Genomic DNA, 16,083 nt, shown 5'->3' with positions numbered 1-16,083 from the left:
GATGTGAGGGCTGGATGAATGAGCTTCTGCAGTGCCCAATGTTAAAATTGTGAAGATAAAAGGGAGTCTTTGAATGAAGGGGAAGAAGGAAACAAATGAGTACAAGGAAAAGTGGGGAAGAAAGTGCAAATGGAAAATGAATACAGCAGGCTCAAAATCTCAGTTTTACTGTAATTTGTATTTGAGTCTTGACCCAAAGCCCTTCTGCTAGGGAGTGAGATTCTGACTTAGTTCTGGTATGAATATCCATCTACCTGATCAACAGATTATTTCTTTTTAATGATGCAGTGCTGGATGTGGAAAAGGGTGAGAAAAAAGGATCAAGCTCCTAACCAAGGAACTACTCATGGTAGACCAGGCAAAATCATGGAAAGTACTTTCTTCCCAAATGTGTGATCAGTATGCTGGGATGTAAAAGAACAGCTGAAGTTGGCAGGACCACTTTAAACTAGAAAATAAATTTTTCCAGGTCATAGCACCATTACGAACACTTGTGTTTTAAAGGTGTTGAGGGTGATTTACAGGTAGAAATTCATAAGACTTGAGTACAACCACCAGGCAGCGAAGGTCTGAAGACGAAATTCAGGGCTACCGCATGCGGATTTTTACTTCCTCTTGCAATATTTGGGGAGGCTTTGAAGCCTTTGCTTCAAAAGTCAGGAGACGACTTGAGAACTGCAACTTCCATTACAGGAAAGCTGTTGCAGGAAAGAGCTTCAGCATACACCCTGAAAAAAATTCAAAAGCTCAGAAACCAGAGGAAAAAGTAAAAGGACTTCAGCTTGTCTTCATTGAACACAGCTCTCAGGAGGACTTCTTTACCCATCCAGTGATCTGAGACAATGCATCCGATGACCGTATTTAAAACAGACTTTGTGCATGTGTTGGTCTCACAGAAGAAGAGAGAAAACCTAAACTATTACCTGAAACTTTTCGTTCATTCACACAGCTCTGTGGAGTCACTGTAGCACTTCAAAAGGCGGAGGAAAGCTTTGCTATCTTGTGGAGGACAAAGCCATGCAGCACGCAGCACAGCTTTGCAGCCCCTCTCCTCTGCCGGGCTGTAGCTGTTACTCACCAGATGTGGCCACCTCTGGGCAGCTGCGTGCTGGGCCCAGTGCTCCGAGCTACACCTGGGGTTTGGCTGAACCAAACTGGCTCTGTTTTAGAGGTGTGAAAGCCTCTTTCTGGCTCACTCAGTCAATACCAACGACAGGCTCATCATGTGAAGCCCAGGAGTCTGGCCTTGGTTTCACATCGCTCTTTCAGCTCATGAAGACCACTATATATTCCCAGCATCTTTTTCCTTTGAAAAAATAGTTAACTCCACTCTCACTCACAGTCCTGAAGATATTTCACTCATGTCTGATATTAAGAAATGTACAACAGGGACTGCAGAAATGAATCACACCATCTGATGGTGAGATTAAACCCAGCAGCTTTCAAGGGAAAATGCATTGTCTCACTGATGGAAATGCCACAGCTCCCTACAGTGGGACGTGGGATCTGGGAGAGAAAGAGGGGGTGACTAAGGCAAGCATACTTTTTGCAAATACATTAGTTTATGTTTTTTATTCTTTTATTTTTGCTCACCTTCACAGCCTGTTTTTTATTTACTTTGTATAAACTACCAAGTTTTCTGGCAGAGATGGTCTCAGAAAGTAACTTGCTAGGCAGGTTCCACTATCCTGTAATTTTCTAATCAGGAAGAATCATAGAGTCATGGAATGGTTTGGGTTGGAAGGGATCTTAAAGATCAGCTGGCTCCAACCCCCCTGCCATGGCAGGGCCCCCTTCCCCCAGCCCAGGTTGCTCCCAGCCCCGTCCAACCTGGCCTTGAACCCTTCCAGGGAGGGGGCAGCCACAGCTGCTCTGGGCACCCTGGGCCACCCTTGTAGGGAAGAATTTCTCCCTTATATCTCATCTAAGTCTGCCCTCTTTCAGTTTAAACCCCTTGTCCTATCCCCACACCCCCTGACAAAGAGTCCCTCCCCACCTTTCCTGTCCCCCCTTTAAGCCCTGGGAGGCTGCTCTAAGGTCTCCCCGGAGCCGCCTCTTCTCCAGGCTGAACCCCCCCAACTCTCTCAGCCTGGCCTCACAGGGGAGCTGCTCCAGCACCCTGAGCATCTTTGTGGCCTCCTCTGGACCCAGCTTGAGCAGATCCATGTCCTTCTGATGCTGGATGCCCCAGGGCCAGATGTAGTACTGCAGGTGGGGTATCACGAGTGCAGAGTAGAGGGGGAGAATCCCCTCCCTTGACCTGCTGGCCCCACTTCTCTTGATGCAGCCCAGGGCAGGGTTGGCTTTCTGGGCTGTGAGCGTACTTTGCTGGCTCACAGGCAGTTTTCCATCCACTGATACCCCCAAGTCCTCTGCAGGGCTGTTCTCAATCCTCTCATCACTCAGCCTGGATTTGTGCTTGGAATTGCCCCGACCCACAGGCAGGACCTTGCACTTGGCCTTGTTGAACTCCATGAAGTTTGCACAGGCCCACCTCGCCAGCCTGCCCAGGTATTCCTTCCCTCCAGCATGCTGATCGCATTACACAGCTCGGTGTGGTTGGCAAACTTGCTGAGGTTGCACTTGATCCCAGGAAAAGAAGGAAAAAAACCTAGAACATGACTGAGATGAATGACCCCAACCAGCAACACTGATTGAACACTGCCTGCTCTGAGGCAGTTTGGCATGTGTGCATGCACACATCTTGGACCAGCACAGCACTCCTGCTCCCTGACCACTGTGCCAAGCCTGGTATGCACAAGTTATCTCAAAGATGGTTCCTAGTCCCAATGTCTTACTGGCTCCTACTGCAGTTCAGATATTCACACCGATCCTGGACATCTTTCCTGCCCCTGCCAGAGTGACCTTTGCTGCCCCACAAGTTTGTGTTTCAGGGGATTGAGCTGGCTTGGTCCAGGCTGGTTTCACACAAGGGTTATCAACTGTCTGGCTAAATTTCCCCTACAGGCACATCAGTAAGTCTTGTTCGTGGTGTTCCCCCCTAGTTATACAGACTGCGCAGTGGCAACAGCGATTGCGTTGCTTTTGTAGAGCCCCAGGCTCCAACAGCACGAGAGGTACACAGCCCCTTGGCTGACCTACAGCCTTCATTTTCAAAAAACCTGGCATTTTTCACGTAAGGGAGCTGCTGGCTGCCATGAGAGCCTCCATACAACCAGCGCAGGAGCAGTTACATTTTACAAGCCTGCGCGGGTGCCCGCTCACCGCTGGCTCTGTGCACATGATCTACTCCGTCGTTGCTGGCAAAGCCAGATGCACCCCTCCCTGCCCCCCGCGCGAACAGGGTATGCTAGTGCTGGATTTCAGCGTGACAGGAAGAATTCAAAGTGCCATAAATCTTTGCCCCTTTCTGCTTAACTGTCCCCATCTCAAGCAGTTGTTGAGCCATTTCCGCCAAACGCATTGCAAAATGTGAATGCATCCGTGATATTGCTCTCCCAGAACAGAGGTTTGTAGAGGCGAAGTAAAAGCAAAAGCTCTAATTCATCAAAATATTCTAATATCGCAGAGCTCCTCTGAGAGTATCAGGGCTCCGAAGACGTGAAAGCTCATTGCAATTCAGAATATAAAAGTTAAAGGGGCTGCTGTGAGAGAGTAGGGCCTGGAGACAGAAGCCAGGTAATCCTGAACTTCCCTTATCATAAATAAATTTTGTTTTAATCTGTACTGTGAGCCTGGCATGAGTGTAGTCTGCCCAGAAAGCAGACAGCAATGCCAGGGATACTGATTTCCTGGTACTCACGTGGAAAGCGAGAGTGTCTAATTTTCTCAGCCAACTGATGCTGAGGAGCCGGGAGGCAGACAACTCTTATGAAAAAAAAAAAAAAAAAAAAAACCATGAGAAAATAACAGTGACCAGTATGCTTCAGGGAGGGCTCTCTGAAGACGTTTTTAGAGGCACTGCTGTGGTTAAGTCCAGATTCAAGCCACTTGTACTACAAATGGTGAACCTGTGGCCAGATGGGGCATCGTTTTGTGAAACAGTCCAGGAAGCCCAGGCAGCAATGTTGCCAGGGATTAAATAGCTCTGTGTTGGAGGCGGCAACCTTTCAGAGGTGATACACTTCTGCATATGGATATGTCTTGCCTAAATTGGGGGCTAAATGGGCCAAAATCTGGTGTTGAAGGAAGCTGCCTCCCAGAGACAAGGCTTGCCTCTCATCAGTCTGGGTCAGGAGATCTCGGTTCTAGCTGGGTTCGGAGCCAAGTGGGAGCCAGGAGCTACTGCCACTCCCAGACTCTCCTCCTAGGATGCTCAAGTCCCCAGCCTCTGGGTCTTCCGTGTGCTACAGAAAATCTGCTGTCCACTGGTTTTCTCTCTACCCGTACTGCAGATGGCCAAGCTGCAGGACTGTGCTGGAGAAGGGGTAACTGCTCTGTGATCCTCCAAAGAGCTGAGCAAATCTTTGGGGGCTGCACAGCCTCACCTGCCAGAGACTTCAGGTGGGGCCATCGCCAGCACTCCTGATCTCACCCAGCTGAGCTGGGCTTGAAAGCTGCTCTCGTTGTAAAGTTGTCTGCCTTTCACATGTCAATGAAACAAATGGGTAACCTCGTTGTTAACCTAAGTGAAACAAACTGAATCATTCAGCAGGGACTGGGACAGGGGGTTTTAGTCACTGAATTGCTTTCTCACCTACTGAGATTAACTCCTCCAAGTCAGCATTGCAGCAAGCGGGTACAAATCTGGGACTCACTTTGTCCACTCCACAGATGAGCGAAGATTAAACAGCAGGCTTTCAAATAAAGGCACACTCTCACCTTTTTCCCCTTCTCCTCCTCTGCTAAATGTGCTTGAGAGCTCACTTGGCCAACAGCCATTCTGGACTTCTATTCTGCAGTTTTAAAAACTACACCTTAAATGTTTAGAAAGAGAAGTTTACCTCCTAAGGTTAAACTCCTAGCAATGTGCTTTACCATCATGGCTGCTGGGCTCCTTCATGCTCAGCATCACTCTTCAGTGATATGCCTGTGTCAAAAGAAGACTCACACAGGGAAATATTCATTAACATGTTTATTTGTTTATCTTCAAAGACAGCACATACATTCTATCTACTTGTAGGCATAAGTGTGGCTATTATAGAGTAACTATGAAGTTATATAGTCAAACAAGACACAGTTTTGAAAAAAAAATACTCTTGTTCTCTTTTTTGTAGGAGCTGTCTTCAGAAATACTCGACTGAATCTCAGAACGAAGTCCTTGATACACACCACTTCTGAAGGCTGATGAGTTCTCACCTCATGTGTGACAGCTGAATTTCACAGAACTACTTCAGACTTTAATCTATTTCTTGCATTTTTACATGTATATTATTGTTTCTTCCAGTTACATTCTACTTTTTCCTAGCAGGAAACTAAAATGTGGCTTTAGTAATATCTATCATCAATCTTATTTATTCCATCTATTTCTATGTAATTATATATAGTGTATTTCTTAGTCTATATTCAGATGGCCTATTTAGAGATGAATGGATTCCTTCCAGAATGGCAATGACCTTTCTGTGGCTCAAACATTAATTTTCTAAATGGCTTCACAGGTGAAATACCTTATATATCATCATAATTAACAAGATATACCGTATTAATGGTCAGAAAACATGCTTTTCGTAATTATAAACAGAATCCTTTCTGAGGTACAACCTTCCCCTCTGCTATGGACTGTCAGTCAATACCATCTGATACATCCACAGTGAAAACTTCTAAAATCCTATTAAAACAACAGTCTTAATTGCCAGTCTTGCATACCTTAGGCACCCACAAGATGTGGATTTTAGAGACATCAATATTACACTTCAGAACTATTCAGATATTCATCTGCTATAATATGTTTGACAAGTCTTTGTTTTGAAACAGCCAACTGGCATTATAGGCTAAATTGATTTACCTGCTTTCCTGACTTCATTAAAGTCAACTATGCCTATAATTTCTCAGAACACAGAAAAACCTGCAACTGCAATTCATATTCTCTCGTGAGTCCTCCTTTCCGATTGCAAAGTCTTAAGGGCCAGGGGATCAGAGGCTTTCTGGAAAAACCTGGAGGAAGGATTTCAGTGATAATGAATCAGGCAGAGCGGAGAATAATTCTGTTCCATATGAGGAGCTCCTTAAAGAAATTAGAGCATCTCTCACGTAAAGCGACGAAGTACACAAGTTCCATTATACTAATTTGAGCTCTGATCTCAGCAGATATCTGAGGTGCAGGACTATGTCTGCTGGCAAAAGATCACTAAAGAAAAGTGATGTTGGAAGAAGCATTGGTAATTCAGTAAGTGGTGATTTTTCTTCTAAAGGAGCGCTGAGTTGATTCTGCAGGTGAGTACCAGCGAGCACCGCGCTTTCAGCTGGATCACGCGAGGCATTACGCCCAGGCCTGCCCGTGACCCGCGGAGCTCTGACTGCTTCTAACAGCTGAGAGGTTTATTCCAGGATCCTGTCTGAAGTATAAGATATGGACAAACGTTCTACCTAACCCATGAATTTGAAGGGGAAAGCAGAGCTTTCCTTTTCCCACTGCAGAAGTCTGCAAGGAGCAGAACAACGCCTGCATTCTGCCAGACAGATAGTTACTTGTCAGACAAATCGTTACTGGGATGGGAGGCAGGTACATTTAGCTCAATAAACTTAATTTACCCCCGAAGTTTCCTGATTCTGAAGAACACAGTTTGCATTTACATTATTATAGGATGATAGAAGTCCTCTTGTTTTTATCAAAAGCTTTATGACTAAAAAGTGTCATCAAAAAGTATGGGAGAGCTAATGCTCTAGAGGATTAATTTGTGACCATTTTTTCACAAGCATACAAAAGTTACACTTAGTAACGGGTGTAGATTGGCAAAAAAGTGATGATCATGGATGCTACTTAATATAACTGCATCATAACTTTTGGGACACATACACAGAATGTTCAGTTACTGCAGAAATGTACATGAGGTTCAAGACCCTTAAGAATTTAGAAACTTGCCCTTGAAAAATTGATAATCATCTTTCTAGAATGTCCGCTTGGTTTATGTTATTTTATCTATTTTTTTTTTTTTTTTACTATGAGGATAAATTCAAATACGCCATTTATTTTGACAATATTCTGAGAAAAGAAATCCCAACTATCTAAAAATAGCAACCTCTTACAAGCTGTCCTGCTTTACTTACCAAGATTAGAAGAGTTTGCAGCTTAATGTGGTTTTCAGATAATATTTGCAGAATTGTGCTGTTTTTATAATGTCTTTTGTATTTCATACCAATAGCATTAAAATATAAGGTGTAAACTAGACCCTGTTATTGTTTATATTTAATTGATGAACCTGTTTCTCTTCCTGGTTTTCATAAAAAGTTTACCTCTTTTTAACACTCAGTAAAGAGATTTGTATGCTTATGTGTGTGCACGATTGCATGTAGGAACTTTCCTACAGAACTTTTCAGCCTTGTGAAAACATTCTAAATGAACATTGCTGTAATAATCTTGGTGTTCAGACAATAAAGACCTCTAAGTAAAAGAATAACATTACTGAGTTATTTGTATTTATATTGCATGTACGCAGCATCGTGATCAAAAATGGTCTAATAAGAGTTAGCTAATGATACATTTTTACCATACCTTATCAGTGAGAAATCCTATTGTCACATGTCAACCAGTTACTCAAATTGCAGTCCTGATGAAAACCAGTGAATTGAGTTATTACTGTGGCAAAAGCTATTGCTTGCTCAAAGACTGTCATAAAAACTGATTACAGGTCTAATGGACCTTGCTTCAAACTCTGAATCTGGAAACCTCCATGTAAAGAAAGGAATGGGTGACTGTTGGGATTCATGAAGCTTTGTTTAAGCAGTTTGAAAGAACAGGTTTCTAATACATGAGATTATGAAAGCTCATCAATTTTCCTAAATAAAATTCAGAGGTTCCAAATCCTGCTTTTACATATATTTTGTGAAGTGACAACTGCCATCTGCTGTCCTCTATCTCCTCTTCAGGCTAACAGTGATGGTAGCTGGAAAATACCCTCTGAGGGCTATGAATACCACAGGAGTCTGATGTGGGGTCATGTGGGGAAACCACTGTCAAGAATTTCATCAGCTCAAAAAGGGGAGACAATTCTCCACGCACACGACCAAAATCAGTGCTTCAGATTATTTATCAGAAAGAATCCAGGCAGAATTTTATTTTGCCTGATTGTGTGAATGAACCCAGGCTTTGCTAAAAGGGGAATTCTGGGTTCAGTTTTGAAAATGTGACATACAGGTATTCTACCAGATGCACTTTCACTGTTAAATATAGTTGTTTCAGCTGTCCCTATAGATTGATGTTGCACTTGAGACAGTCAATGACATTTCAAATGCTTTGATTGTACAGGCTTTCAACAGTTTCATGAGTGTGCTCAATCAGATTTTAAACAAACTTAGCTGTGTTTTGGGTCCAACCTGGGTTATAGATTAGATCAAAATTGCACCATGGTGTGCCACCCAGGCTGGATCTATTCTATTCAAGTTACAGTTGAACCCCAACTGTTAAGCGTAGATGCTAAAACCACTGATAGCCCTATTGAACAATGCGTCAAGCTTGCAGCTTATTTCTTCTGAAAGGGATAATAATTTGGGATTTAACGAAAACTCTCCAGACACATTTAGAACCTGATCTTACAAGGTATCATGCGTCTTGAACTCCCATTCAGTAGGCATAAAGGATGTTTAATATCTTAACAGGAGGATCTTGACACTTTGGAAGACAGCAAGCATAAGTATCAGGGGCACCAAGTGCAAACTTTCTATTCCATATTACTCATTTTCTTTTATATTTATTTCAATGACACCAGCTATTTTTGATAAAAACATGCAGTACACATTGAAGCCACACTTCAGTTATAAAAGAACTTAGAGCTCTCAGATTATTGCAATAATTGGATAATTAAGACTATTGCAGCTTATACTGCAACACCGTGCTCCCATTTAAATGACAAAATTCCTACTGAAATTCCTACTTTCTTGCATTATTCCTCAAGGATCTTCCTGTATTCATTATAGCTCATTATCAGCTTCTCTGTAGCTAAGCAGGCATTCTCTATAATGAAAAACAGCAAAGAAAAAAATAGTAAATGTTGTAAGTTTACATATACACTTTGGTATCTACATGGTTTTTATTTGGGTTCAGCATCTTGTTAATAGATTTGTTTCTATCTCAAAGGCTTATTTCTGTAAATTAAAATCAATTACATGATCAAAGGCAATTAAGTTCTAAAACTGGGAAAATAAAAAATTTGAAGGAAGTGTGAGTTTGTTCATTTATGAGCAGGAAATATATTGTTAGCTGGATAAAGTAAAACACAGATGATGGGCAATTGCCTGTCAATCAGGTTAAATTTTGATACCAATGACAATTTGAAAAAATCAGCATATTGATATAAAGACTATGGATTAAGAGCAAATACTGTACCAGGAAGGAGCTAGAATTGGTGTCTTTGGAAGAGGCTCACAGGGGCTTTGAAGCACTTGCTCCTATATCAAGTTCTGTTATTAAAAAAAAAAAAAAAAAAAGTGCATTAGTGCTTTAGACTTACAACATTCTTAATAGTGGAAAAGCCTAGAAGGTTTATTTGAAAAACACATGGTACAATATAAAGTCACAAGAGAAGGAAATCTGAGACAACACAGAGGTGAGCCACATAAGATGTAATCCTAGAAATACAGAACCCACAGGGATTTCTGTTCTTATTTCTTGCATGCCTGTGCAGCACTTCTCAAATGGGCCAGTTTTGCAGGATAGGTCCGGGTGGGACCGGCTGGGGACCCAACAAGGAAGAGGCATGTGGGAGAAGGTGATGGCAAAGACAGTTCTGAAGGATGGCAGGCAGTAAGACGACTGTCCAGGGGAAGGAGTGAGCGGTGCAGAGAGCAAGAGCAGGGTGAGGAGGTTGGATCAGTAAAGCTGCCACCTCTCAGCGGGGTCCTCCTAACGGGACGTGATCCAAAGAGCAGGTGGCTGGGAGGCAAGGGCTTAACTCCGTGGCTTTCGGCGGCTGCACGCTCCCCTTGCTCCCGCGACCTGTGACGCCCAGCCTTCTTCCTTCCTTGCTCCATTTCTGCACCGAACTCCCACCTCCCAGCTGCACTTTCTGCTCCGTTCCCAGTGACTCTCCGGCAACACACCTCCCTCTGCCTAGTTACAACCACGCCATCCCTGGGGGATTGTTTCCTATTTTGGGAACTACTCATCTGGTTCACCTCCTCAAATGAAGAAAGTGCACATATATCTAGTCCATCCCTGACATCTATTTGTCAAATCTATTCTCAAAGGCTTCTGATAAAGGCCATTTCACAACATCCCTAATCTCTCTGTTCCAGTGCTTCACAATCTTATAGCTCAGTTTCTTCCCTAATACTTAAGATAAATATTTATTGCAAATTAAACTGAGTTTTCTCTTGTTCTACCTTTGCCAGACATGAAGAGCAAAGGAACACCGTCCTCTTTTATAATAACTCCTTACAGCTTGGGAGGCTATTTTCCTTCCCCTAGTCTGCTCTTTTTGAGGCTAAGCAAATGCAGTTTCTTCAATATTTGAAAGGAGCTCATGTTTTCTGACCTCTGTATAAGCCGTGGCTGGATCCTCCTCCATTTGTCACTACCTCTTTGCACTGTGATGCCTAAAACTGGACTCTGTCTTTAAGTCACAGCCATACCAATGGTGCTTATATGGTGTCTGAATTGAATTAGCGTCTGAAATAAAGACATTAATCCCGTTCTGGTGGAGATGAAAAATAATGTTCAAAGCAGTGTCTCTGCTGGTGCAATGTCTGGAACAGGTGCAAACTACTGGACCACTCGAGACTCAATAAATTTTCTGTTTCATCTTATCATAGGCTTTTATTAAGTATAATTGCTAACTAGGACTTCATCCACAGTTGTATGCAAGTAAGCATAGGATAAGTAAACCTATGAAGAATATCTGAGAGTTAGCATACCTTACCAGATGAAGTCTTATTTTGTATGAGGGCAAATGTACATTAACAGTTTCAACAATGTAGTTATTGCAGGCAATATTTTCTGAAATGAGGCCTAAACTACATCAATGGAAATTCCTTTACTAGCAGACCATGTCTAAAAAAAAAAAAAATCTAATAAAACCTAATTGAATACAAGGGGCTCTTCTCATGGCTGCAGAGTCTGTAACTTCTCAGTTTGGCTTAGGAGCTTGAACACTGTGAAGCAGCTGGGAGCCTCACGCAGTCCAGAAGTGCTAACAGAGGGTTGGAACTACGTTGCCCCACGTCAGCTTTACACCAGTGTAGTGTTATCGCTCTTTCCAGAGGAAGCCCACTGTCGAAAAAGTGGTGCAAGACAGGTGGGTGACTCAAGCCCAAAATGTGCCTAGGTATGTATAGTAACATATGTATTTGCAAGGAAATACACATAAAAGCGTGTCTCTGACAGCAACGTATCTTACATACACTGAGGCATGCAAAAAATGGTGGGGATGTGTACATGACAGATGGGGAATTAGAGCATAAATTGCTTTTTTCATGCACCTTTTGGCCTTTTGCCTTCACACTTGGACACCAAGCTATTATTGTCTGATTAACAGTTCTACCCTCCCAGCAAATATGAAGCATATCAAGGATAACTGATGGAACACTGAGCCATAAATGTTTTCTTGGCATTTGTTTGGCCTGTGCTATTTGGGAACAATAAAAGCATCTCATATTCATAATGATAATACATATATACCACCACAGATCACACCATCAAGCATTCTCCTTCTATCTTATTGTGTTGTGCAAAATGTAGAGATAAACATTAATATGTATTAATAGTATGTAAATATAATTAATCATAATAGGATGTTCCTGACATATTATCACTGCTGTTGATAAAATATAATTAAAATTGTCTGGTTGAATTTTCAGTGCAGCTAGAATTGACATCTCTCTTGCTGTTTACATGTGTCTATCTAAAGATCGTCACACTTCCAAAAATCTCATTATTTCACTATGTTCTGGGGAGAAAGCTAAGCAGAGCTGCTCACCCTTTACACAATATAATTAGTGGAAAGTCATACAAAAGAATGAAAGCCACAGTTACAAAGACTGAAACCAAAATGATCACTAACTCCAGAGAGGACAGGAATTTCAGGCACCATTCTTTCAAAAGATTATAAAAAAAAATAAAACAGGCAACACCCGTGTTCCTGAGACTATATGCTGATATTATGGGAAAGTGTTCAAATTCAAGTTTTGCATTATCCAGACTGTTGGAATTTATTAAACAAGAACTCCACTCAAAAGCTCCATGAACTGATGAAGAATCATAAGAGGACTATTGTTTGGGGGAGCTGAAACTGCCTTAAAAAAAAAAAGAAAGGCAATATTTTGAGATGACAAAAGTAAGAATGAGAGTAGCATGTAGAAGGTGACACAGAAACCATTTTTCACTGTCTCTTCCAATAAAAGAATGAGGTGGGATGTACTGATGGTGGGAGGTAGTGCGCTTGGAAACAAAGGAAGGGGTTCTTTGTGCATTGCCAACTGATCCTTGGAACTCCCTGCTGCAGGATGCTGAGGGCGCCCTAATTTTCTGTGCACTCAAGAGACAGGGCAAACACATAGGAGAAAGTCTGTATCCTCTCCTACTATTCTACTATAGCTAACTTGCTTAAGTGGCATAAAATCCTGTAGTAGAACACCTCAAACAAAAGACAGCATCAGTGCCGTTATGTTTTTACATCTACTTAGGTACACATATGCAAACAAGACCATATTTGCAACTGCTGTTAATGTGAGTGAACTCTTACTATACTGTACATACAAAAGTAGTAATATAAGGCAATGCAGTGTTTTCATTACATCTGTTTTCCTTTAATACAATTAATTTCACATATTCAGACTCATTATTAGCCAATACGGTATTTTTGTCACAAAAGGGAGAGAGAGAAAGCAAGACTATCTCACCATATTCTTTATACTCTCCCCACGATTTGGCAGGGCATGCTAGATTATCATGTTGGTGTAATGTAGCTGATGAGATATAACCCATTATTGTAATTTAAAAATCACTTGCATTTTTAAAGGTCATGCAGCTGTTTTCAGTTATATAATCTGTAGAATGATGTAATGGAGTAGGAATAAAGATACAGCCAACAACATGCATGTCCCACACTTGTAGAAGATCTTCATACTTTTTTTCTGTCTTGATAAATGAAAATGGATGCAAGGCTTTTTTAAAAGCAGATTGGGCCTGAATGTTTAGCCATGCATTCTGACTAGGTCCACTTGGAATGGAGGCAGTTGTTCTTCGAGGTTTTATGAATATAAAGATTAATGAATTTGTACAATTTGGGCATGCAAAGCATTTTTATCAGGCATATTCCATTTAGAATAAGCAGTAAACCATATATAAGGGTTGTGTCAAAGTTTACTGAATAGGGCCCTTGGTAGCTAATGTAACATTTCTCCAACAAATCAAAGGTATTGTTCTATGCTCACATGAATATACAGTAGCCATTACCTTAAATTTAAAACTCACTGTGAGCAGCAAACACACTGTGGGGATATGAAGGCCATATTGTATCAGTGGAGTCTGCAGAGATTTTCTTCATATGGATTTGCCTGGTTGAAATATATGTTGCAGTTGAAAGCTAAAGGGATTACTTTTGAATAGTCATCACAAAGGTTGATTATATTCGTATATCATTTAGCTGGACCCTGCAGGCTATTATTCCATTAGCTGTGCTGGCCCTGCACTGTCAAAAAGTTGATCATATAATGTAAAAAGGTTACATGCTCTGTTAAGGTAGGTGAAGTAACTTGAAACAGTAATCTTTTAAGAGCACTACAGCTTTGTACTTGAAGGTAGATTGCATTTAAAATAAATACCCACAAAATGGAATAAATACAATAAACCTACCTCTCTTTCCTATTTTTCCTACTTCAGATAGGCTGAATATAATTTGAGTAAGTTAATTGTACCAGGTAAGACACTCGCTATAGAGTATTTTTTCAACCTCAAATCCAAAGAACTGTACCTCAAAATAGCTGTGTCTTTACAGGAAACGCTTACTGAAATTATGTTTCTGGTGAACAAGATTTGCTGATTATGTTTCCCTTGCACATACAAGCACACACACATTTTCTTTCAGTGCTTAATAAAATGGATCTTCAGATGGTTCCATTATGTGGATGCCTTAATATTATTTTATGCTAAAACATGGACAGCGCATTAGATTGAAAGCATCTTACTGTTCCACAAGGCAGAGTAATCATTGACTATCCCTAGATAGCAAATGCTCCCACTGGGGAAACAATACCAACAACACAGGCTAATGAATCACAGTAGTTATTAATCATGGGCATTTGTAAGAGCCACATATAATAGAGATGAACTTTCAAGATTAGCAAGGTTAGAAGGTGGGACCGAGGAAAGGATGGGAGATCATCAGATTGCATTTTAGAATAAGTTTACGGATGAGTGTTTGTTTCAGTACAGTTGTGCCCACGCTTGCTTCAGTCTTTCTATGCAGGCAGAAAAGGAAACAACTTAGTCAGCTTGGTTCACATAGCTTTCAGATCCTTGTAGGACAATTGGGCAAAAATAAATAAATAAATGCACAAATACAAGACCCTTAGGGCTTATGGTCTAGTTAGAAGTGAGACACTTCTTTTATTAGACAAAGTTGTTTAATTTAGATTGTAAAAGTGAGAGTTGGTTCTCTTTCAGTATACTGTATATATTATTCAGGGCAATGAATGAGTCTTTATGAGTACAAATGAGAGCCTTTAATGAACTACAGCAAACATTTGAGCAGGTAGGTTTTTCTGAATAAAGGCTTCACAGATGGGTGAGTTTATGAATGAGAAGCAGAATTTATTTTATATGCTTTTAAAGAGCCTACTCAGACTATGGCACTACAAGGGAAGTGCCAGGTTTCTCTGGTTTGGATGAGAAAACCTAATGGGAATATGAATTTTTCCCTGCCTAATAGCTTCCATTGTTTACTTATTCATATTCAACAATCCTCAGCCAAGTTAATCTTCCTCTCACATAGTTTGGGCACACATTTGTACAACAATAGAAATCTCTCTTGATTTTACATTTTTTAGTTTTGTTCATTGTGAAAATACACTCGTCTGTGCCAATATAGTATAGCAACATCTTTTGCACAAACCATTTGTTGAATATCAACTTTAAATAACAGCTCTATCAGGTAGGATTGTTGACTGTAGGTAAAAAAAATGGATTTTTCTCGAGGGCAAAATATGACACTGCATCTTTTGTGTATCTGGAAGTTAGAGATCAAGAAAATTCTATACAGATTTTGGTGACAGAAAAATCAGCTTTGAAAAACAGTCATCAAGAAGATCACTTCAAACATGAAGAAACTTAAACAAAACAGCAGCCAGTTTTTAGACTCTAGTTTTACCTTTACTGTCAACAAATTTTACATTAAATCCAAACTATTAGTTTAAAGTTTCAATATAGCATCTCATCTCTGGCTCTATTCTTACCCAAGGTAGGGAGAAATTAAGGAAGCAATGTTTCTGATTCAGTATCTTGAAACTTTCTCAGTCAAAAGGCAAAGTTTTCCAGCAACACAAAGCAGGCTGAGTATCTGCCCAGCTGGTTAATCAAGGTTTCCACAGTGTGAAGGAGAATTCCCAGAAAGCCCAGAGAAGGGTTTCTTTTCCTTCACCCTCCACTCAGATGCAGAATAAAGATCACAACTGGAACCTACTTGCTCTCTCCTAAAGACAGAACAAGTCCCGGGGGAACTTCCCAAGGAAGCGAAGCTCTGAGCAAAGGGGTGCTGCCTGCTCTTGTGGTAGAAACCAAACTCATCCTTCACTACTCTGAAGAGTTGGTGAGGAGGGAACATACAAGTAGTATAAAAGCACTTCCACTGCCTTTATTTCTGCTGAGAACCATGAGCCATCACTAAAGACTGAGCCCAAAAGCTACTTATAAATCCTTATGAAAGGAAATCCTTATCTTGCTCACCAAACTGGTATTTTATAGTCCTGGAGAACTTTTGCCAACATTTTAAAAGATATTCCTACAGGCTTTTACAAAAATGTGTACATCTTAAT

The 16,083-nt window shown here is 41.0% G+C and overlaps 1 protein-coding gene across 1 annotated transcript in view; it reads right to left on the bottom strand.

The window, feature by feature from the left end:
• Window positions 1–5,096: 5,096 nt before the first annotated feature.
• TTC29 (tetratricopeptide repeat domain 29) overlaps window positions 5,097–16,083 on the bottom strand; it is a 138,372-nt gene continuing 127,385 nt past the window's right edge. Inside the window, exons 13-14 of the mRNA XM_042796872.1 lie at window positions 9,443–9,516; window positions 5,097–9,070 (exon numbers count right to left, since the gene is read on the bottom strand). Of these exons, the coding sequence (XP_042652806.1) occupies window positions 9,479–9,516 (38 nt within the window). The 3' untranslated portion in view covers window positions 5,097–9,070; window positions 9,443–9,478. The remainder of the gene's footprint in view (window positions 9,071–9,442; window positions 9,517–16,083) is intronic.

This window comes from Tyto alba, unplaced genomic scaffold (genome assembly GCF_018691265.1).
Source record: "Tyto alba isolate M040663 unplaced genomic scaffold, T.alba_DEE_v4.0 Super-Scaffold_23, whole genome shotgun sequence".
In the NCBI taxonomy this organism is placed as follows: domain Eukaryota; kingdom Metazoa; phylum Chordata; class Aves; order Strigiformes; family Tytonidae; genus Tyto; species Tyto alba.
This window is presented reverse-complemented; position numbering and strand designations above follow the sequence as displayed.